The following is a 25,946-nucleotide window of genomic DNA, read 5'->3' as shown; positions in this document are numbered from 1 at the left end:
TTGGGTTACTTTACAGATGTGGTTTGAGGATACCAGAGAGTTGTAGTTCGTAGCTCTGTGTTTTATAGCTATGGGCGATGAAGCCTCACTTGGTAAGGCAGCTAGCTGAATTCTACATACGCTCTGAGTAGCGTATCACTCTACTCTATAATACGGATGCCAGAATAACTCGGGAGTAATTCATAGTTACGAGTGATGTATCAGTGATAAGTGTGAGTGATCTTGTAGTGCTGGATCCAGAAAGGAGGGTTTCGGGATGTTACCTTCTAGATTACCGCTTCAGATGTGAGTTAAGCGATAGGCTGGCGATGGCCTCGGCGTAGTTCGGGGTGATGGAGTCGGTAATATCTCGCGAGTTGCGAGTGTAAAGAAATTAGCATCTAAATATAACTAGCAGCAGCACTCCATCAATCTCCCCCACCGGATGTGACGTCACAGAGCGGTCGTCTCCTCTCCTTCTCTGACCTGTCTGTTGGCGCGTCCCCCCTTACTTCAGTATTGCCAGAAACGCGAGGGATGATGCCTGCTCTTTGAGGCGGTTCCCTGAGCTTCGTCCGCGGCGCGAGGCGAAATTTTGACCATAGTTTCAAGACTTGGTTGGTACCGCTGCTGCTGCTGCTCAGTGGCATTGTTTTAGCAAATAATGGAGACGTGTTAGGAGACGAATGCTTTCCCCGCTTCGACCCCTACCAATCCTGCTCTGAGCACTGTGAACCATCGTTGTATGACGCCAACCTCCAGAAGCAGATTTTTTCGGTCACTTTTCGTCGTCACTTCGTACCCTCCTTTTTAATGTTCATAATATCCCCCCCATCTCCTTCTTTTAAAACAAATTGAGCAGATATGTATATTTTCTATAAAAGCAGTGTTGCCTGGCCTGGCAAACGTGAAGGCGAACATGTGGTGATGAGACGCGATGTTTTTTAAACTTTCCCGCCCGCCACGTTGGCGAAGCGAGGAAGCTTGTGTGAGATGCTGGCCCAGGGTAATAGAGACCTTGGAGGCTGCTGGCCTGACGTCGAGACGGCAGGAGCTGCCGAGGTCTTCGTACACAGGAACACACGCTTGTGGAAGACCTTCCAACCAACCTCATTGGAGAGTAGTGCAAGGCTCTATTGACATTACGGAGATTCTTAAAGCTGCCTCTTGCGCCTCTCGTCAATCCTTGACATTCACTGGTATCTTCAGGAAGGATGTTGAGGATGACTTAGAGACCCTCACTGCAGCTGGAGTCGATTTTTTTTCCTACATAATGTGTTTTAAAGAAGTGGGGGTTTTTTTTTGTTTTGTTTTGTTTTTTTATTCTAGTGGGGTAGAAGGTTTGCACTCGTCTGTGTTGGGAAGTTGATTGTATTTCCAGTAAGGTCGGCCAGAGGAGTTCCATGGGGTTGGTCCTGAGCTGGACAGTCGGGTGACTCACTCAACTTGGATGTGATGTGCTGCCCCTCCATCACAACCTCCTTGAGTGAGTGACCTTCCTGCCACTACCGCCACACTGATGAGTGACCTGCCACCACCGCCACACTGGTGAATGACCTTCCTGCCACCAACGCCTGACTGCCGAGTGACTCTTGCCACCGTGCCACCTCTACCACCACCTGGTGCCGCAACACCAGACATGCGGCCTGCCACCTTACCAACACCACCAACTGCTGTCTCATGTGTCATGCATCCTGCCATCGGGGTCGACAGGACCTCGACGACCGCCATACCTTGTCATGCAACCTGTAGCATTGCCACTAGAACCCTATGCACCACACCTGCCGCACTGCCACCAGCACCCTGTCCTACTACCGTAACACCAATACCCTTCCTGATACCAGCACCCGTCCTGCCAACAAATCCATCAAGAGTCAGTCTTGCCACCATGCCACCACCAGCACCCGTCTTGCCACCACCACCACCCGTATGCCTCCAATACCCGTCTTACCAACAGTCCTGTCACCATTCCACCAGCACCCGTCCTGCACCATAACCCGTCCTGCCACCTTACCACCATCACCCGTCTTGCGACCGGTTCCCGTCCCGCCACCACCGTCAGTTAGCGATAGTTAACACAGGAGCGTACGCAGGGCTCGGCTTACCCAGACTTGCCTGGTAATGATGCTCCGGGAAATCCTTCATTGTGTATATCCCTGTAGCGTGTCGTGTTGGGTGCGGGGTGGTCCATGGGGCAACCAGAGGAGTGTACTGGCGGTGTTTTGCCTCGCTGAAACCACGGGGTGTGGGTGGAATGGGAGGGACGGACACTGGTAGTCCCATGAACATGAATTCACGGTCAGCAGACAATTGCCAGTAACTGTGGAAGGGCTGGCGCCTCCCCCACGTCTGTCTGTCTGCCAGTCCGGGATATAAGAAGTAGACTATGAGTCACAGTACCTCATAATTACTTTGCTCTATTCTCTCTCTCTCTCTCTCTCTCTCTCTCTCTCTCTCTCTCTCTCTCTCTCTCTCTCTCTCTCTCTCTCTCTCTCTCTCTCTCTCTCTCTCTCTCTCTCTCTCTCTCTCTCTCTCTCTCTCTCTCTCTGTAGCCTTGTAGTCCCAGCCTCCTGGTCCCGCCCAGCTACCCTTGCCCAGCCTCGAAACCTAATCCAGCCCGTCCCGTAGCCGCAGCCCGCCATCCCCACCCACCGGCTCACGCGCCACATGAACCCAGTCTCTCCTAGCCTTTCCCAGTCAGCCCCCGTAGCCCTGCTTGTCCTACCCGAGTGACCGAACCCCCCCCCCCCCCAGCAATACCCAGTCTTCTCCATATCCTACACACCCTGCCCCTGAGCTGCCCTTGAGCCCGGATCCTAAGCCCTGCAAACACCCAGTCCCTGGTCTCTGGCCGGCCCCGACGCCCAGCCAGCCCCTGAGCCCTAGCCAAGCCATACCCTCAGCCACACCCAGCCAACCCCGCTGCTGCCCTCGAGCGTGCCACGAGTGGGTTAGGGCTGGTGAAGGGTGTCTTTATGTGGCAACAAGCGGCGGTCTGTGCGAGGGGGCAGGACGGCCCTCGCCCACTCTCCCTGAAGACGCTCCAACCGTCTCGGTGCTTCTCTGTTTTGAGTCAAATAGAAGAAACCGAAATGATTAGAATTAGAATCTATATACTATTTGATCCTCTAACTCTGGATGAAGGACATCTGCTTTAGAGGTTTGATTTAAACATATTCAGTGTGATTAAAGTTTTAGTCATAAGAAGAGAGGTTTTTCGTGAAGGAATATTGAGACTATAGGGTGCGTAGGATCTACTGTAAGGAACCCCATCGACCCCTGTCAGCCTGGAGTCGTGTGTGGGGACCTGTTGGCCAGGGCTGTGTCAGGATCTGCTGGTCAGTGCTGTTTATATACAATGGGGAGGGCATATAACAAGAGACCTGACGGTCCAGGACGAGGTTATCAGTGTCGTAACCTAAACTGTAAATGAAACAGGATAGTAAAACAGAAGGCACCTCCCCATCCACCCACCTCTCCATCTGGCTCAACCGTCGACAGGGGGGGAAAAATGAGAAGACGCAGTATATAGCATAAAGATGATATACTGCCACGGGAATTTTGCAGGAAAGTGTTAACGGGAGAGTTTCGTCCCCAGTTTTTGAAATGGCTCTACAGGGGAGCCAGACTCTTGATTTTTACTGATGACCGATACCACTGACGTATTTGTGTCGCACTGATTTGAAGATATTGACAGTCTTCGTATCTACTACACCTGGTGGTAGCCTAGCACTCGCCAGGTGAAAAACTTTGGCACACGTAGCCATTACATTTCCCTCCGTGCAGGCTTTTTTTTATAGGGTAATTTTAGGTCTTTAAGTCTTTCCTCGTAAGGCTTAATTATGAGACAACGCGATCACTTTCATTGCTCCTTTTTTTTGAATTTGTTCTACTTTTTCTTCAGCTTTGAGTAAGTCAGGTGACCGTCTTTCAAAAAGGTATACCCAAGTGAGGTCTGTCCACGGGCGTTTCTCGTATCTCCTTTTTTTTTTTTTTTTAGATAGTATGTCTAGTTATGAAACCTAGCATCCTGTGTGGGGAGGATCAGCTGGCCGGTGAAGTGTGGGCACCTGCTTGATGAAGGGGCACCTACTGTAGGGATGGGTGGAGGAGCAGCTCTCTCTCTCAATTGATGGTTGACTGTATGTACCCATGGGTGGTTGTGGTGTTTGGACGTAAACTTTTATTATTCCTCTCCATTCGTATTTAACTCCTGTACCTAACGCCTTACACGGTAATACGTCTTCCATAACCCATTAGGTAACAACACTGCTCTGTACGTACCATGACGTCAGTCGCTCTAACTTTAGCCTCCATGACGTCTTCCATTATACCACTCCCCTCTATCACGTCACACGCATCCTGCAGATGACTCAACCAGAGCTTTGTCACCGCGCTCGTAGTTAAGCGTTTCGGTGTCTGTTCTCCCTCGCCTGTGGCTCAGTGTCTTCGAGTTGACCTGGGTCAGTAGCCGGTCGCCTTCGCCCTCCAAGGATCCCACACTGCCAGCTTATCGTTCTTTTCATGAGCTCCACAGTTTTACCGGCCGCTGGAGTCGCCTGACTAGTTCCCCGGCGTGAAGGGTTCTCTTCCAAGACCCTTTTGTGAGAGCTTAAGTAGTGGTCTGTACTGGTTCTGACCGCCCTTGTTCCCACCGTTCAGCCGGGCACACTGGGGTTACTCTGCTGGCGGCTAGACACCCACTGTAGATGATTTCGTATGTACATTAAAACACTTCGAGAATTTGTCATATATATATATATATATATATATATATATATATATATATATATATATATATATATATATATATATATATATATATATGTCTGAAGTTAACGCTTATCTTTATGCTTTCTTTGTCGTCTGTAAGTATTGACGCGTAACCGCCAAAATACATCTGTTACACAGCCAGTTTACACTTAAAACCGTTTTCAAGTAGCCTACTGTCACACATGCCTTGCGCTATAACTATTCTATAATTGCAGATATTTCTAGCAGTGTTGTTATGCCTTAGGTCCGGGTTAGGGTTACATTAAGGGTGTGCAGTGAGTCGAGGGTGGTGTTGTCTGCCGCTGATGAGAGAAACAAGTGGTGGCGGGGCCAACACTGCGGCTGCCCACCACTCACTCACACACTCACTCTCATTCCTCCTTTCCTCACTTGGTCGAGTTCATTTAACCCCTCGAGGAACGACGGTGCGACAGGGGTCAGGTCATAGGCCAGGCCAACATCGTAACCCAGGGTTGTACTGTGGTGCTCAAGGGGCGAACGTATCTTAACAGTTCAAAGGATCGCACCGCACCGACGCGTCGCCGCCGTCCTCAAAGGGGTTCATTTTTCTGGCCAGCCCCGTTTTCCTCCGCCTCCTTATAAGCCACATACATCTTCACTGAAAGTTTTCTTCTTTATTTCTTTTTATATCGTTCATTCTTCATCTTTGTATTACTCTTTGGTTCTCCTTGGCATACGGTAGACTTTATGTGTGTGTGTGTGTGTGTGTGTGTGTGTGTGTGTGTGTGTGTGTGTGGTTGTCTTCAGGAGGCTATCTTTGTGGTCCTCAATTATTTTCTTAAGATTTGCTGGTATTCCTCGTTTTCTTCGTAAAGTTGCAAGTTATATTCGCAGTGTTGTGTCTCCTAAATTCACACGGACATGTGTGCCCTAGATCCTCTCAGACATGTGTTCCTAGACTCTCTCAGACATGTTTCAGACTCTCTCAGAAATGTGTCCGGGACCCTCATAGACATGTGTCTCCTAGATCCTCATAGACATGTGGCCTAGATCTTCGCAAGAATATGTTTCCAACTTCCTCATACCCGTGTGTTTTCGGTTTTTCCAGAGGGCCATATTTCCTCTAGGTAATACAGCTGCATTTTCTAATGAGTACATCATGGACACGTTTTCTTCTCCTATGGATTTCGTTTTCTGTGATCATCATAAGGAAACTGTCTTATTTTCACTATAGGTTCCTGTATAATGTTTTCATCTCTGGCAAGGCTTTGCAGGTTTCCTCCAACTGGACTACAAGAAGACGTTTACAGTCGTAGACACCTGTCTGCCACTGAGCTGTACTCGTGTGTAAACAAACATGTATATAGGTATAACTCAAATAAAGAACGGTATGTTCGATTTAGGCAGCCATTTGGATGCAAATACACAGATAAGATGTTAGAGATATTACAGAAATGGGAGGTTATGATAGTAATCAGTTAACATTTTTATACCTAGACAGCTTCGATACCTGGTCTCACTGAGGTCCTCCATCCATGATTAGAACCTCTGAGGAAAAACTGAAACTCAAATTTGTCATAAGTCGTAATACTGCTTGTGTTCATAGCCCACAGTTCCTGGTATGTGTGAGTACAGGTATGTACAGTAAGTGGTCCAGCAAAGCTAATGTAAGCATCATATTTTGTGTTTGTAAACCTTGACCAGCCAGAGCTCTGTGGATTTGTGACAGGAATTCACCAGCAGGCTAGGCCAAACAAGGTCTTATGTATGTCCAACTTTTACACAATAAAGTGATACTGTCCCTCCTTTTTTTTATTATTGTACCTCTCACTAGAGAACTCTTTCGATGTTGTAAGACATAATACTTCATGGGTGAGTAATGTGACAAGTTCAACTAAATCATTTTTGTCATATAGGGAAAATAAAAAGATTTCTGCCCAAGTATATAATTTTTGTAAAGATTAATGAACACTGGAGTTTATTTAGATTAAACTGAGATTACGAGTGACTTCCTTCACTTGCCAAACCACATGGGAACTCAGATAAATGGTTCCTTGACACGTTCATGTGAAGTGTGTTAGTTCTAAAGATGGGACCAAACCTACATCCGACACCAAAGGAGGGGCTGGCCGTTACACCCACTATCTAAAGTGAGGCTAGCACTACACCCAGCACCTCGGATAGGCCGGCTTTTACACCCAAGATGGTCAACTCAGGGGAGCACCTCTCACAACACGTGAGCTGATAATCTTATATTAGGATCGTGCACTGTACTGGAAAGCTAACCACAGTCGAGAGGGTGTTAGCGTACCTGACACGCATATGCAACCTTGCATAAGCAACAAAGATATGCACTTATCCATAAACGTAGATACTGGCACACACATCAACACGGAACCCCATGGTTTCGAATCCTGAATTCAGTTTCCAGTCTTTTATTGACACATGCTTACAGGAAGAAAAAGCTCGAAGCCGACGTAGAGACGAACAGTATGTTCCCCAAGACCGTGGATTTATCAAGACTGTACACTGATATGCTATACATGACGGTATGACTAGAAGTTAGATGAAGATCTGTGAAATATTGGGTGCAGCAGTCGACCCACAGTCAATCCCAGCTGTTCACCCTCCCCTCGTGGCTGGTCGATGAATAAGCACCTGGCTCAGGCTGCGAGGGTGGGTGTGTCAAGTCGCACAAAGGAGTAAAAGACACGGCACATATATAACAGAGTAAGGGACGGGTGGAAAAACTCTCTCCTCTCACACAAATAGCAGCAATATCACATACGAAGCAACATGAACACACAAGGTACAGACCTTGACCAAGACAATAGCCCCAAGACTAGATCTCCTCTCTGCGGAAAGCACATCCCTCACCACCATATCATCAACAACCTCAGCATTCACATCACAATTCACATGACCACTCTCGAAAATTGCAAGTGTAAGCCGAATGAAAAAAAAAAAAGTGGGGAAATGTCTATAAAAGCCAAATATGTAGTATAGGCAATACATATTTACTGCCGATGAGAGCGAACCTTCGGCGCAGTCCCTGCAGTTGGTGCGTACTCTGTATCGTCTTCCGCGCCACCTGCCAGTATACTCGCGGCTCTTGCTGCAAATATTAGTTTGGTCTTGTAGAATAGTGTCTCGCGCAAGGAGTACAGGTATAGTGTATGGGCTTTGTTATAGGCAGGACATTGTGGGTGCTTTTAAAGAAACTCTCAAACCCTTCAGTAAGATTTTCATACCTTCTAGTTACGAATGCATAAGGGAAGCGTAGCTTAAAACAGTTGTAATCGAGAGTTCCACTTTCAATGTAACTTAGGAAGGCATATATATATATATATATATATATATATATATATATATATATATATATATATATATATATATCGTGTGTGTGTGTGCGTCATCACACACATGTGTATATTGAAAGCTAAGCTGTCTCGCATTTTCATACTTAACAAAAGCCGACGAGTTAAGGCTTATCGCACATAAAGTTTAAGAAAATAATCCCCTTTGAAATGTCAGCGGCTTGTCCGCCCCCACAGAGGCCCGCTGAGATCTGATGGTGTGATGTCTGTGGTGTCTATCTGTTTGTTTGAACATAAACGTTGTACCCAAGAGTAATCGACATGAAGTACATGATTCGTCGACTCTTCATCTCTAATGATAACACGGTCATTATGCTGTTGCAAGTGGCGCTCTGTGAGAAGAGTATCACTTTAATATAACCCTTTTAGTTTTTTAAATTTCCATGGGGGATTTTAAACAATATCTTACGAGTGTAAAAAAAAAAGTGGGAGAAAATTACAGAATGGAGAGCTAATATACAGGACATTGAATTTCAGCCGTTGTAAAGCGAGTAGGGATGTTCACAGGTAGGTTGGACGAAGTAGACAAATGCTGACACAATCAAATGTAAAGTTTTAGAGTGGAACATGTTGTTGGTAATGCTGCGACTACTTCACCATATTGCAGACTGGAACCTGATGTTGGTAATGCTGTGACTACGTCATCATGTTGTAGACTAGAATATATGATTGTAGATAATGCTGAACCACTTCCCCATGCTGTAGACTGGAATATATGATTGTAGATAATGCTGAAACTACGTCCTTATGAGGAGACGACGGAAAACAGTTTGTTTCAGGAACCTCACACGAAATGGACTTTGTTGTACGTGATAGAGTTTTCTTTTCATTCTGAAGATTTCATATCTGGATGGTATATATCGTGAGCGGGAAAATTTTCAGTTGTGTGGACAAATATGTTGTGTCTGTCTTGAAGCCCAAATTTTCCCTTGCTCTTGGAAGCATGCCTTGGTATCGTCCATCCCTAAGAAAGGAGACTGTTCTAACCCCGCCAACTATCGTTCCATTGTTGTCACATTTGTCACATCTGCTGTCTCTAAACGTCTTTGAAAGACTCCTTAACTCTAACTTTCTTAAAACACGTAGAATCCTATCTCCTTCTTGCTGATCATCACTACGGCTCTCGCAGCGTAAGGTTTAATGGTGAATCACCTTAGGACACCAACTCCCACCTTTTGTCGTGGCTTTCCACATCAAAGCATGTGACAATTGGCTTTCTACACTTTCAGCTTTTGGCTTTTTTGTTTCTCTCTGTTTAGCAATGCATAGCTTCTTCTCTAGTCGGTCCGTTGCGGTAGTTATTGATGGAGCGACTCCCGCCTCTTGTCCTCGCAATTGAGTTCCAACTTGTCACCCTCCTCTGACGTATCGCAAACTTTCTTCACTCCAATATCAATTTTCTGTCGTCAGCTTCTAACCTTATTCACTCTCACGCCAACGATTGGGCTCTTCATCCCTTAACTCATTTTATTCCGTCCATTGCTCGACCTTTCTTTGGCAGTAAACAGATCTCTCGGAGTGGGGAAGCAATGACCTGGGCGACTTCTCTCTGTGTACCTCTGTGAAGTGCTCACTCTCTTCGCTCTGTTATATTTCAGAACGCTCAAGTTCCACCCTTCAATACCATTTAACACGTTGGGTATAACTATATCCTCCATATAATGAACATCAGCAAATCTACCTGCCACAAGCTGGGTTGTTGTGTAGGTGCCGTAATTCTTTCTCTTGTGAGCGGTTGTGCCATATCTACAAGGGTCTCATTCACCCTAGTATGGAGTATTGCTCGCATGTCGCATGGGTCCTTCCCTGCCTCTCTCTTAACGAGACTGGAATGAGAAGCCTACTTCCTTATCACTTCTCCAGGTATCACCTCTCTTCAGTCATCCTCTTCCATACGCTGTGCTATTTCGATGTCTTCTTTTTGTTCTGTAGGCGTCATTTCAGCCTCGGCTCTCGTGAGCAATCTGCATGTATCGCCGCAACTGATGCGCGGAACTGTGGCACTTGCCTGGTCGCTGCTTCCCACAGATTCTGACACACAAGGGCTGACCGATATGATGTCTCTTCCCCCGAATAAGAAGCTGTGAAATTCTTCTCCGTCTCTCGCCTTTCCCACTTCCTACGGCCTTTCCACCACCAGGAGTCCATGTCTACAAACACCCATGGAGCTATATATCACCCCCCCCCTTTTTTTTTTTTGTCTTTCATCCGGGAATGCTATGACCACGGCATGTTTCTGCCCTCACCAAATCGATGACTATAAAAGCAGAAAAAAACACAAGGTTGGTTGATCAGATGGATTGAGGAGTGCGTAGAGGGAACGTTAGACTATTCTTTCCACTGTCAAGCAGCTACTTTATTGTGGAACTCATACTCATCCTGTGAACGGTGCTGGCCCACACCATTCCCATCCTGTGAGCATGAGGAAAACTCCATGCTCGACATGGAAGCGGTAACGTCACCCTATGCTCATCTTGTGAGCGTTAGGGCCACCCCATGCTCATCTTGTGAGCGTTAGGGCCACCCTATGCTCATCTTGTGAGCGTTAGGGCCACCCCATGCTCATCTTGTGAGCGTTAGGGCCACCCTATGCTCACTTGTGAGCGTTAGGGCCACCCCGTGCTCATCTTGTGAGCGTTAGGGCCACCCCATGCTCATCGTGTGAGCGTTAGGTCCACTCTATGCTCATCCTGTGAGCGGTATGGCCACCCCCATGCTCATCTTGTGAGCAGTAGCGGAAGAGGATTAGAGACGTCGTAAAGGGTCGTTAACAGACCCCTGTAGCCATGTAATTATGACATATGTTGCTACAAACCTGGGTCATTACCTGAGCTTACAGTCTTTCACAAAGTAAACACATTTTCTACTTGCAAAAACTAGATGTAACCTCAGAGTTTCAGATATCTGGTTCTATATAATAAGATGTGCCACACCATATTTATTATGGTTGGCTTGGATCTGTCCCTAAAAAAAAATTCATCTTGTCACAGTTGAAGACATATTGTGTATGTGCCCTTAATTCAGGCGACAAACTGTTCAGTTCATGCCACTAGATATCGAAATGGGTTAGAGCCTCGGTAAGACCTAACCTAGTGGCAAAGAGAGACCGCAAAATATAATTTGAATCATTTTCCAATTATCTTCACATATCTTTATCTGACTTCAGAGACAAGTACGTTACGTATGGTGATTTCAGAGCGAGTAGATTGCCTGGGAGGCAGATGTACTGTTTCTCCTTAGTTCTGTGCAACTGATGTAGTCCAAACATTATCTTGAGTGGTTTTCATTTGGATCCCTTTAGATACACTTGTTAGTCTATAGTATACATGCTTAAAACGCTTCTGCAGAGACAACATTATCTGGGTCGCCACACAGAGGTTTAAGTCCCATCATGAGATTGAATTCTATTATCCTATCCTCAATGCTAGATAAGTTTACCAAATTCTTTCAGCATGTCAAGTGGTTTTGGGACAGCCAAAAATCGTAAGGCTTCATTCTGGATATCTATTGTGCCTTTACTGTTAAGTAGGACTGTAACCAGTGCATCATAATCTATCAAAGACTTTGCATAAGTCAAGTACACCATCATGCAATTCAAATCAGTTATCAGCACCATGATTAGGACTGTACAATGTCACAACCCTGAGAGCCATGGACGTATCCGTAGATTGTCAATTTAGTTTTTATACAGCAGCTGCAATACATTGGGTTCCGATTTGGAGATGTTCTATGAGAAAAGACATAGTCGACAGGCCTTTGGGGAGACGACCCAGTTCTATGGCCTGCCAGGGTAAGTTGGGACATCTTTATAGTCATCCTGTCAAGTGCCTGAAAATCAGTATTTTGATATATCTTCGGCAGACATTCCTGAAATGTGATCAGGTCATCTACCAAAACATATGATTAAAAGGTAACAAAAAAAAAAATCTGTGCTCAGTAACTTTTAGTGAATCGCTTTAAAAGAAACACCTGGTGAAAAAAAAGTAATAACTTATTTATATACCAGACCATCATAACAGTACCTACTTATATACTACGCATCAAAGTTTCATATTTCTTTTAAAGCCAGTGAGAGCGCGTAAGGTCGATTGATGGTTTATAACTTGAAGACCTTAATATCCCTGGCATTCAATAGCCCTGAGGTTCAAATAACCAACCAACAACCACATTTCCTAAAGCACAATAGCTTCCATATTTATGTTTGTTTATCCTTCAACTTTTGTTTCCATGACATTTACATGTTGACGGACTTCAAAATCAGTTTGGTACAAGAACGAGGACACACACACAGCACGTCACATTACGGGGTGACTGGGGCCTTCGCCAGACCCACTATGACGTCTGGTGGGCCATTATCTCCGCTTTGCTCTATTCGTGAATACGGAAGTGAATAACTCCTGCCGCAGGGACCGCCACAGGAAGGAATCAAGGGAGAAATTAAACTCTGACCAAGACAACATCAGGAAAAAAAACCGTAGTTTAACCCAAGGTCTTACTGATAAGGGGGTTTGTTGTGATACATGGTGTGCCGGGCTCGTACGTCCTGCTCCGTGAGCCTAGCCTGCTAGCCTAGCAGCAGCAGTAGTAGTCACGCCACTAAACTCAACAACTACCGCCACAACTTTACCTCCGCGCCACTTCCATACTTGTATCTCCACACCTGGATCTCCACGTACACCTCCACACCTGTAATCTCCAGAAATGTACCTCGACACCAGCACTTGTACCTCCACACCTGCACTTAAATATGTGTAGCTCCATACCTGTACCTTTAAAGGTGTACTTTTGCATATGCACAATACGCCTGTACCTCACATATACGCCCCCCCCCCCCCACCACACACACATACACACACCTCTTCTCCCTGCACCTCCACACCTGTAACTAGAGATGTGTACCTTCACACTTGCACGTCCACACCTGTATATCTACGACTACACCTCCATATCTGTAAAACAGGACAGTTATAGAGAGAAAACGACGCATTGAACACATGAAATTGATGGAAACAATGATACGAACCCAGAACCACCGTGTGGCAGGCCAGTGAGTTTGCCTCTCGACTACGAGGTGATAAAAGCTTTCCATCTCAGTTCACTCAACTGTCCAGTGAGATCCCCCGTCACATCAAGCGACCTGAAGGGTGAGGGAAAGCCCACATCCACAGCACTATCGTGGGAAAAAACAAATCGGCTTCCCAGGCACGACGGTAAATGACTCTTTACCGTCTGACTTGGGCATTGGAATCCTTCTGGTATGACACCACTTCTAGGAGCTGTCGAAGATTCTTGTGTTTTTAGGAGAAATAATGAGTCCCAGCCTTTACACATGTATCTAGACGTCTTGCTCTTATCTTCAGCGTAACTATATAGTGTTCCGTGTTCTTGGGCGTGGAGGCATGGGACTAAGTATATCCATCCTGCGGAGTACCAAGTTCAGGCTCTTTGAATTCTTTTCTGTATCATTTGCAACGATATAGAGCAGACCCCCTTACAGTCATTTTAGCGAGTTCATATAATGCTACACGTCGCTTGGCAATGTCGCAAGTGGCTTTAAGATTAAGCAAGTGGGTCTCATTGTATTCGATATGAAGAGTTAACAAGGTAGCAGTGTTGTGATGCACACCCTTCCCATGCATGAAAACATATGTGAGTGGAGGATAGATCTTAAATCCAAGTAAAATTAACGACTGGAGGACCATCCTTTCAATGCTCTGACATAGACAACTTCTCAGAGGTATAGGTCTGGTGGTAGTGAGGTGACTGAAGCTGGGTATTTGAGTCTCTGTGTGAGTCTTCTGGTAGAAGTCTTGTGTCAGTAGAATAAGTCTGCCGTCGCTCACGAGTGATAGCAATGATGATGATAATTATAAGAATTGATAATGATAATAATTAACGGTTGGTTAGATAGACTGTGCAGCCAGAATACGTTGAATATCCAGAGAAAATACATACAGTAGAGACAAGGGGAAACTGTGTCAGACACGCACTCACTCACATTACGTTTTATCGACAATGTTCACAACTGTGTGGAACAGGGCTGCTCTTGTAGCAGTCCCCACTAGCTCAACTAGCAACCTCCATGCAGTTGTGGTGTGGAACTTGCCACTCGGGAACGAGAGATCTCTAGTGGCAGAAAGTGACAGGAGCGCGAATGATGCAAGAATTATTTTCCGAACTGTCGTATGAGGTCCAGGTCATGGTTATAGTATTGAGAGGATAAGCGTGTTAAGCGCCTTTTGCTATGTTGTGTAAGAGGGACCGAGGTTGAGCATGTGTGCCCTTCATCAATCGAAAATGGGGTAACGAGTTCTGGTTCCAAATATCCAGTTGCCCACTGGATGTGCGAACAGTTGCGTACTTTCCGAAGCTTTCCTCTCAAATCTAGGTCTATATTATATTTTCTTGCCATTTTACGTAGGGAAGAGTTCTGCACTGCTATGCCTTCACTATACTTCCAGCGTTTAACTGTATAACTTCATTTGCTTTTAACCTTAGGGAAAAGCCATGTATATATATAGTCAGAGCGTGTTCGGTCTTCGTATTATCATTAGAATGTGAATAAGGATTTGGGTTTTATATTGAGTGTTTACAAAATGACCATCCATCTAACAAAAAATGTAAGGTGCGTTCACGCACATAAATTTTCCTCTTATAAATTTCGTTGTTTTCCCATTGTCCTTGTAAATATGAATTATGTGATTTTCTTTGTGTTTATATTGTAGTATAATTTGTTATCTAGTTAGACTTTATTACACAGACGTAACATAGAAACATACACTTCATAGATTTTGTCAATATACACAGATCTATGTAAGGGGCAAACTTGAGCCAACACTGTACTGTATCAGAGTCATGTGTAAACATGCTGCTTATTCATAATGACCTTTTTTTGCATATTGCTGTAGTCTCCATACTTGAGCACACACACACACACACACACACACACACACGCACGCACACACACACACACACACACACACACACACACACACACACACACACACACACACACACACACACACACACACACACACACACACACACATAACACTACGAGTGTAAAACTCTCCCACATAGCACACACACACACACACACACACACACACACACACACACACACACACACACACACTCATAACAATACGAGTGTAAAACTCTCCCACATAACACACACACACACACACACACACACACACGACTCATGTATATGATGGGGCCTAACCTACGTCAGGATTAACGAAGGATTCTTTTGCACACAGGATCCGCTCCTACCCCACCAGGATCCGTGAGAAGACGGGTCAGCCAGACGACCTGACCCGATGGGAGATAGAGAGGGAGATCAGGATGGCCACGGAGGTGAGCATAGTTTTCATGGTACCTTACGGGATTGAATACCTTATCAGCTGGTGAGTAAGGGAATGCCAGGGAAAAGAACTGGAGTTGGTAGGTAAGGCTGATAAGGAGAACCACAGGAGAGTGTACAGAGGAGGGTTTCCCCTCTATCTGCTCGGAGCTTTTTACTTTATTCACCCTGCTGTTTGTGTGTATCTATCTCAGTTTATGGGTAAAGGATCATCTTTGTCATTTTATCTACATACCTGCCTATCTATCTATCTATATATATATATATATATATATATATATATATATATATATATATATATATATATATATATATATATATATATATATATATATATTTATTTATTTATTTATTTATTATACTTTGTCGCTGTCTCCCGCGTTTGCGAGGTAGCGCAAGGAAACAGACGAAAGAAATGGCCCCCCCCCCCCCATACACATGTATATACATACGTCCACACACGCAAATATACATACCTACACAGCTTTCCATGGTTTACCCCAGACGCTTCACATGCCTTGATTCAATCCACTGACAGCACGTCAACCCCTGTATACCACATCGCTCCAATTCACTCTATTCCTTGCCCTCCTTTCACCCTCCTGCATGTTCAGGCCCCGATCACACAAAATCCTTTTCACTCCATCTTTCCACCTCCAATTTGGTCTCCCTCTTCTCCTCGTTCCCTCCACCTCCGACACATATATCCTCTTGGTCAATCTTTCCTCACTCATTCTCTCCATGTGCCCAAACCATTTCAAAACACCCTCTTCTGCTCTCTCAACCACGCTCTTTTTATTTCCACACATCTCTCTTACCCTTACGTTACTTACTCGATCAAACCACCTCACACCACACATTGTCCTCAAACATCTCATTTCCAGCACATCCATCCTCCTGCGCACAACTCTATCCATAGCCCACGCCTCGCAACCATACAACATTGTTGGAACCACTATTCCTTCAAACATACCCATTTTTGCTTTCCGAGATAATGTTCTCGACTTCCACACATTTTTCAAGGCTCCCAAAATTTTCGCCCCCTCCCCCACCCTATGATCCACCTTCCATGGTTCCATCCGCTGACAGATCCACTCCCAGATATCTAAAACACTTCACTTCCTCCAGTTTTTCTCCATTCAAACTCACCTCCCAATTGACTTGACCCTCAACCCTACTGTACCTAATAACCTTGCTCTTATTCACATTTACTCTTAACTTTCTTCTTCCACACACTTTACCAAACTCCGTCACCAGCTTCTGCAGTTTCTCACATGAATCCGCCACCAGCGCTGTATCATCAGCGAACAACAACTGACTCACTTCCCAAGCTCTCTCATCCCCAACAGACTTCATACTTGCCCCTCTTTCCAAGACTCTTGCATTTACCTCCCTAACAACCCCATCCATAAACAAATTAAACAACCATGGAGACATCACACACCCCTGCCGCAAACCTACATATATATATATATATATATATATATATATATATATATATATATATATATATATATATATATATATATATATATATTATCCCTGGGGATAGGGGAGAAAAAATACTTCCGTGCGTGTCGCAAAAGGTGACTAAAAGGGGAGGGACCGGGGGCTTAAATTCCTCCCCTTTGTTTTACTTTCCCAAAAGAAGGAACTGTTCCTCTCTGTTGTTGCATTGTTATTTATTCTGGACTCATCTAAGATTGATTTCAACCACATGTCAATTTTCTTTGAATATTTATGTGGCTTTCCTGGCACGTTCTTCATTTTTCCTGGCTGTATATTAAGCCCTAAATGGCCTAGCCTTATAATCACCATGTACTAACTCATTATCACCATGAATTGTGCCCAGAAGAAGGTTGCTACTTAGCTCACTAATTGATGTGGGGCTGATTCAAGACCTTGCCTTCCTTCATAGGGTAACATGGGTCAGCATGGAGACCAGGATTCTTTCCCAGCACAAGCTGTAATTGCTTGTGACAGAGGCATCTCTACATATGGATAAAGCGCGCATTTGTTTAATTGACGTTGAAAAAAAGGCCACACTTACAAGTGCGTCTTGGTTCCCCGTAGGGTAATACATTATGCTGTATGGATGACCATAACTTATGATTCTTTTCCCCGGTGCTAACTACAGTTGCTTGTGCCATAAGGCGTCTCTGCGTACCGAGAGAGTGCGGTTGGGAAGAGGCAATGATATATGAATGCCTCTCCGGGGCATTCGTATATTTTTGTGTGATACATTTATGGTATTTGTACAAGCATAATAACTCTTTCTCTTCCTCGATCAAAGGCTTTCAGGTTGAGTTTGCTTTACACCAGAAGAGTAACTAAAATGGTCCCTGCATTAAGAAAAATGCGCTGCATACAAAGGCTAGGAGGGCTGGAAAGGTGTCCTCCACCATGGATCAGATGAACAATATTGACAGTACCAGAGTAACCAGAAACCATGACAGAAGCTGGGCAAAACGTTGACCAGGAAGAATGTTACGAAGGATTGATTTTGTGTTTGCTTAGTGGAAGGTTGGAATAAACTGTTAGGTTATTCGAACTCTGCGCTAAAGTGCGCCTCCATAACTTTCTTTCTTAAGTGTGTTTATATTTTACCAGCGGAGCCATGTTGGGGAAATACAGTTCCGCTTATCCACTTCTTTATCTAATACCCGCGTCCGTTGTCTTATACCCACACGAAAACTGGCGTCATCTGTTCAACGCTAAACATAGTGGCAGCTGGGTAAGATTGCAGAGAAGTGCACAACACTATTATAGAGCGGACTTTTTAAGATAAGATGAGGTGGACTCCTCGCATTCCCCGCCAACCCTGCTCGCATGCAGACTATACCAGCTGGCACGCCCTGGGATGATTACAAGCCATTGTGGGGTAGGCTGCATTATTCTTACTGGCATTTCTTGAGATTTTCTTGTTAAGATGAGTGATGACGACGATGCTCAGGGTGGGCTCTGAGCCCATCATGTCCACCCTTGGGCGTCTAGCAACCACCACTCCCCCCTCCCCCTTTCTGGAGATAATAGCTACCGACAGATGGAAGTTATTTCAACTAAGATGGAGATATATGCTCTATTGTCTCGCCTGCATGCTTAATAAAATGACAAACAGGTTGCTCTCTTCTCAACAGGTTTTGCTGATGATGCCTTAAAGGCATATAAAGGTTTCGAGTTTCACCGTAACGAGAGCTATGGAAATGTTCAGGAAATCTTGGAGAAATTTTAGAAATGTCATGGGTGAGGTCAGTCAAACGTATAAAAGATTCCTTTAACAGATGTTGTCAAGAGAATGGCGAATTCTTTTATGAGTTTTACTCAAACCCTAAAACCTCATCAAAACCTGTGGGTACAGTGCCCTGTGTAAAGACTCGTTGTTAAGAGAGAGAACAGGGTCAGGCATCAGGGATTCTAGTGTTCAGACTGAACTGTTGAAAGTAAGGAAACTATTGCATGAGAAATGTATCTACCAAGAAGATTAAACATGGTAAATCTATCTCTTGGTGCAGAGCAAAATGTAATTAACCTATTTAAAACTCAGTTAATATCAACAAATTTTGTAAATCTAGACATAGTTTCATGGAAGAATGTGTTGGTAATTGGAAATGTGAATGGGTGGCCTATGGAGAATGCACACCTCCCGGTATGCTTACCCTCATATTTTAAGTTCAGGAACGAGGTGACTGTTCAGTATGACATAATTCTTAAGAGGAGAGCAAGCTCTCATTACTTCGTAGAGCAGAGGAGTTCTCATGCTTTCCTCTGTTCGTTTTGACATGAAAGAAGAGATAAAAGCAGGATACTCTGGTGTAAATTCATGAATTCGGAGGCCTTGTGACCCTATTTTTCAGGCCCGGCATGTCGGCCTAGATTCGTGCATTCATTGAATCGTGTAGGATATGCGCTACGTACCTGCTTGGATAATCTGCAGGAATTCTTGATCATCATGATGTTCCGGGACGACCCTGCGAAAAGGCAGGGACTGATGTCTTTGTCATCAAAGATCAACATTACTTTGTGAAACTGGTCTCCTTGGATTACTCCTACATATAGGGAACAATATCGTAAGTGACAGCTCAAATTAGAACACCACTTTGCTTGACATGGAATACCTGACGTTGTCGGTGACAGTGGTCCTAAATTCACCTCACACCAATTCAAATCCTTCGTGAAAGCTTGGAACTTCTCTGAGACTTCTAGTTCTATCACCCCAAAACAAATGGCGTACCTGAAGCCGCTTCGAGACTGTAAAATCAACGATGAAGAAATGTCGCTATTATCATAAAGACTAATATCTCTTGAACTTTCGTAACACATCCCAAGATGGCCTGAACTTATGGGAAGGTGCACGAAAATCCTCATATCTACCAAAAGGGAACGTTTAAACCCAGACCGACATGCTGAGGGGAGAACGAATGAAAAGGTGCACTTGCTGCTGTTTCGGAACGACTCTCGAACTACAGAAACTTGGAAGCCACTATTGGACGGAGATGTCGTTACGGCACAACCATTCAGCGTTACGATAGGAAGAGGCTACTGTCAGCATATGGCTCAAGAGCCATAAGAGGCCACAGCAGAATATGATATTACATACAGAAGGAACCGTCGATTCTTGAGGCCCTCAACACCAAGAAATACAGCTCACGATGCTTCAAATGCTGGATCGTAGCTCAGAAATATGTCCAGTAAGCAACAGTGAGAACCCAGAAATAAATGTGTTAACCTTAGATGTTACCTAGTTAGGTAGGACGGTCGTGGCACATAATACTAAATTCGCAAAACCTAATATCATTGTTCTATAAATTATCACAACCATTAGGAAGGTTGGGTTGAATATGTTTTTGTTGAAGATTTTGATTTTGTTTTATTATATTGTACTGTCAGAAAGGGGAAGGTTATACGTTATTTTGTTTTATTATACTGTTCTGTCAGAAAGGGAAAGATTATACGTTGTTTGAATTCTGTTAAATGCGCCTTCCCAACAGTGTGCCGTTTCACGCCATTTTCGTCTGCATCCAGAATCATTTTCATTGTGAAACGAAAGATTGGGTAGATGTGGTCCACAAAATGAGGAGTAAGAACTTTTATTTTGAAATATAGCATTTGGCTTTTATTAATCATAATCTTATTATGAAATGATACAGAATATACAATAATAAATGGTAAGCAATTTGCCTTCGGCGCTCGGTGTTTCAGGCCCAGCGAACCTCAGTTTATAGGAAGTAGTGTTTTTTTATTGAGGATTTTCTGAAATGAGTTGTATATGCCATAAAACATGGTGTTTTATTACCCTAATTTGTTGTTCCTTTACCCTCAAAAACTTGGGTCGATCTATACACGAGTCATGTCATAAATTGATTTCTTAGCCAAAAATCAAGGGTCGACCTATACATGAGGTTGACTTATAGACGAGTATATACGGTACTGAGAAACCCCAGTGCCTCTTGCAAGCTGTCCATTAATTGGGCAGTCATTTATACATAAACAACAAAGTATAACATGCCCAGGAAATTTTATGTCTGGTGGGAAGTTGAGCATGTAGGTATATCAGAGCTGCTACGTAACAGTATATTGACATCCAGAGCTATGACTACGGCAAAATAGTTAAATGTGGTCTTCACTTTCTCCACCGTGTACCTCTCAGCACACCATACCGTCACTTTGCCTTTCTGTTAACTATATCCATTGTACTATACATTTTCTCAAAAATATATATTACCTTGTTTTTCCTTTTTTTCTATGAATTTTGTTGTCTACCAGTCATTGCCAATATCATACCTCTGTATATGAATTAGTATGGATCACATTTTGCCATTAAAACTCCCAGAGCATCTGCATGACCCCTAATTAAGCCAAGTTGGATAGCATTGTTCAGAGACAATATTATTCCATCTTATGGAAACATCAATGACTGTTCAGGTAAGCTTTTTCATGGATGACTAGGATTGTAGCGAAAAATCATTCACTGAAGGACAGGTAGATTTAAACAGTGTGTTGGGCTGTTTGCGACAATATGTGAAAAGGGGATGGGGTCAGAAATAGCAGAAATTTTCATTACACTTTATAAGTAAGCTCGAATAAAGGTTTCCCAGTCAAACTCTTTCATATTGGGCCACATTTCCAATCAGGGTATGTGTGATTTTGAAAACACCTTCAGTGCCTGCAGCAGGTGATCAAAGATTTTTCGATTAATGGTTTAACATGGACTGCCTGAATGATCCTGGCAGTTGATAGGCTTAAAGCTCATATAACGAACCAAAAACTCTCATATTATATAGATGTCCACTAACCAGAAAGTTCAGAGTATTACGTCATGCAAAATAAAAGACATCTATAGAGGGTAGCTGAGCCTATAACCATGTTGCTTAAACAATTAAATCTACTCAAATCTCATAGACTAAATGTTCTGGTAACTTTGAAATCAGTCATAAAACATAGGAATTGATGAGATTGACACATGGATACTTGCTGTACATTGAATCTTATGGCGTGAACATAATGTCTTAAGCTATTTGATGGCTGAGATCAGAAGCCAGCTTCCCAAACACATAACTAAGATGCTTTCTTAGCTTCCCAGACACATAATTGTAGAGGCTTTCTCAGCTATATAAACACCTAATTGAAGAGGTTTTCTCAGTTTAAACATTTTTATCGTGACTTTTCTGTTTCAGGTTTGGGGCAGAGCCTCGTTACTTGAGTTTGTAGAACTCGAGCACAACCAAGGCAACGCTGACATTGTTGTTGACTTCAAAACGTAAGTAGTTTTTACTTTCTCTTGATTTTCCTCATCTGTTTATCTAGCTGTCCGTGTGTCTGCTGATCGCTATTCATTTCTGTCTGTACCGACAGGACCTTTTTCTATATAGGCTCCTGCAGCCCAAGGAAACATTACTTCTTGTAGCAATGTGGACTCTTTATGATTTAGCATCGCCAAAGATTACTTTTCACTTGTGGAATAACCTCAAGTATGGGAGTCTGGTAAAACCTATATGTTTGTTTTTGTTTTATGTTTAATTACCCTAGGATCGATTTGTATCAGTCATGGCTGCTTGTGTGCCCCACCACTAGCTAGATCACGCAATATTCGGGAAGCTGCTACGTCGCGCGATTATTGTGTGGCCATCGGCAACTCAGTGGTGGGCCATTTTGATACCTGCTTCTTTCCCTACACGTCGAAGCTTTGGAACTCTCTACCTTCTAATGTCTTTCCGAATAACTATGACCTGGCACACTTCAAAAGACATGTCTTTCACGTCCTACATATATCGGTCACGGAAAATATGGTGAAGTCATCGGGGAATAAAACACACGAGGCATCCAGTAAAGACAAGTCTCCAACCCATTTTGAATGGTCCAACAAAAATAGCAGAGTTGAAAGTGGTAGTTTTCATATGAGAACATGCATCTAATTTATCTGTAGATCATTTAGGTAATTGATTCCACACTTAGATAAGGATTCAAATTCCCTACTATAAGAAATAAAGATTCGCAGTTCTGAATGATGTCGCTTACAGAAACATGTACTTGCACTGGGTTTCACAAAGCAACCGAGAGATGAAATTGAGAATCAGCATTTCAGTTTGATTGTTGGTGAGAGCACAAATGAGGCAAAAGTTTCATGTCAAGCTTTAAACATTCGCTTTTTCAAGTCCTAGAGAGCAATAGTTAATGGTTGGTACAGGCTTGTGCCTCTTAAAGATGCCAATGCAGACACTGTGTCTTACACTGTTAAAAAGTGCCTGCAGGAAGACAATCTAGGGATAGGTCAACTGATAGAAATAGGTACTGATGGGTCCAGTTCAGTGGCTGCACGCTCTCTCTCTCATAACATTACTAACAAAGGACAATGCCGATGTAACCCTTGTCACAAGTGCTAGTCATTCTCTCCGATTAGCAGCCAGCAAAGCTTGTGAAGGACTTCCCACAATTCTTGATTTCTTAGTGAAAGACACTCACATATGGTTTTCCGATACCCCAAAACGTGTTTCCCTGATGGATTATACCTATGATTGTTTTCATGTATACCAATGCTATAAAATAACTGTTCGGCATATAGAGGTTATAAAGTTTACTTAAATGTAGCTCAAATAACATTAAATGATTTTACAAGTTTGAATTTTGCCCCAAATAATTTTCTCTTAACATTTGTCAATAAACTTCCTGCAATTAAAGGTATGTGTGATTCCAACTCTATTAATGTAAGATGATAGTGGGGAAAATAATTTGTGTAATTATATCATTATTTGTCGGAATTATATGGGAAAAATCACCTTACTCTCACGTAGGAAGTGGTCGAGATCAATGTGGCAACACTGTTCCGGTGGTGTTGGTTTGAATTATGGAGTTGGCTTCTTGTTTCCGTTTGTGTCTAGTGTCTTCGCTGTATATTGTTATTGTTTTATTTTTTGGTGGGGTGGTGGATATGTGAGTAGAGGCCACCGAAATGTGAGGTAAGAGTAAGCTTTTTATTTCTTTATTTGGGATTGATGGTTAGTTATAAGAGTGAATTAGGTGCTGAGTCTGTCGAGGTGGGACTGTATTGGGAGGATCTTTGTTTACCTTGTGAAGGTGTTGAGTGTTTGTGGTCGCCAGGCAGCCAGTGATTGTTCAGAGTGCACTATTTCGTGTGCTTTGCAGGTTTGTTCTATGTGGTTTTAAGAGTGGAAGACCAGGCAGGTGAAGTGCACAGTTCAAAGTAAAGTTAATGAATTGCTTGATAGGACTTTGAGGATTCTTTTCCTTGTCTGGTGCCAGTTAGTGTTCTGAGGGTTTTTACTTTGTATGTTGCTATTGTCTTTTGAACAGTCCTAGAATCTGTACCTACTACCCCTCCCAGCCAACTGTTGTTAATGGTTTCTACAGCCTGTGTTTTGGGCAATTCCTTGAGTTCATAAAATTGGTATATTAATGCTTTAAATGCTGTCTCAGATGCTGAAGGGGGTTTGCCTATGGTAGAGTGTTTCCCACGGTTAGAATCTACTTTGCTGCTGCTTTGCACAAATGCATTTGACGCAGTATTATTTATCATAGTAAAAGCATAAGATATATGTATTGGATGATAATTTTATATTATTTCTGGGGTGGGGGAGAAAGAATTCTACATCCGTATTTCCCGCATGCCGTAAAAGGCAACTAAGAGGGGTGGGCGTAGGAAAGCTGGAAACCCACCTTTTGTAATTCAGTTTCAAAAGGATGAAACGGAAGGAGCCAAGCGAGGCGTGCTCATTCTCCTCGAAGGCTCATGCTGGGGTGTTTGAATAATGTATGGGTGTAACCAAGACGAGAAAAAGGAGAGATAAGTAGTAAGTTTGAGGAAAGGAAACGGAATGTTCTGGCCCTGAGTAAAGCAGAGCTCAAGGGGAAGAATGGTTTGGAAATGTGGTAAGGGTTGGTGTGAGAGCAAAAGCTAAGGAAGGGGTAGCACTAGTACTGAAGCAGTTGTGGGAATGTGTCATTGAGTGAGCTCCAGACTGATGTAGGTAAAAATGAAATTGGATTATGAGAGATAGATGATTATTAGCATTTATGGAGCTTGCCATGTGAAGAAAGATGATGAGAGGCAAGTGCTTTAGGAGCAACTGAGTAGTTTTGTCATCAGTTTTGATGCAAGAGACTGGATGTTAATGATGGGTGATTTGAATGCAAAATTTAGTAATGTGTCTGTTTAACAAGACCTATCAGATTGTATTCAGTAGGTCATCTCTTTGTAAACAGTATTTTGATATTCATTCATTGTTATTGGTGTTACTAAAGTTCTGACTCATTCCTCTATATTAGTTGGTGTTAATTACCATTATAATAAGTGATTACATGCTTTTTATTCATTTTATGGATATGGTTTTTGTAAATAATAGTGTGTCAGAGAGTTTATCTTGGAACCAGGTATATTGATTTTTTCCCCTTATCGTGATTATTAACAGATGATATTTTAACAGGGGATACCATGGAGATGGATATCCTTTCGATGGGCCAGGTCGCACCCTGGCCCATGCCTTCTACCCTGGCCGTGGAATTGGTGGAGACATGCACTTCGATGATGAAGAGCCATGGGTACAACACAAGGACTCCAACAACAGTAAGTATTTTGTTAACAGTAGATATCGAAAGCTGTAAGATAACACAGCTAATAGTCAGTAGAGTCGCAACTGTAGCATATGTTATGTAGAGTTAAAGATAATCTGTAGAAAGAGGACATTTTGAATATTAGAGGCCTGTTGTTGTATATCGCAAATTAACTTGGTATTGAATGCAGGAAATAATTGTGATATTACAGAAGCAGTTGTGTCCATCACAGTTTATGGTAATTACAATGAGTTACAAAAAATGCATATAGTGCATTCTGTTTGTGAAGTTATGATTTCTCTGTAATTTGCATCTCTCTGTCTCTCTCTCTGTCTGTCTCTCTCTCTCTCTCTCTCTCTCTCTCTCTCTCTCTGCCATTTAAACCTACTTTTATAACTCCCAACTTCCTCCTTTCACACACACTT

At 43.3% G+C, this 25,946-nt stretch overlaps 1 protein-coding gene across 1 annotated transcript in view; it reads left to right on the top strand.

Moving 5' to 3' along the window:
• LOC139759965 (matrix metalloproteinase-25-like) overlaps positions 1-25,946 on the top strand; it is a 498,618-nt gene that overhangs the window by 455,586 nt on the left and 17,086 nt on the right. The window contains exons 4-6 of the mRNA XM_071682675.1: positions 15,353-15,449; positions 22,131-22,213; positions 25,395-25,534. Coding sequence (XP_071538776.1) covers positions 15,353-15,449; positions 22,131-22,213; positions 25,395-25,534 — 320 coding nt within the window. The remainder of the gene's footprint in view (positions 1-15,352; positions 15,450-22,130; positions 22,214-25,394; positions 25,535-25,946) is intronic.

Source organism: Panulirus ornatus, chromosome 34 (genome assembly GCF_036320965.1).
Source record: "Panulirus ornatus isolate Po-2019 chromosome 34, ASM3632096v1, whole genome shotgun sequence".
Lineage (NCBI taxonomy): Eukaryota > Metazoa > Arthropoda > Malacostraca > Decapoda > Palinuridae > Panulirus > Panulirus ornatus.
The sequence above is the reverse complement of the archived record's forward strand: the minus strand, read 5'-3'. Positions and strand labels throughout refer to the sequence as shown.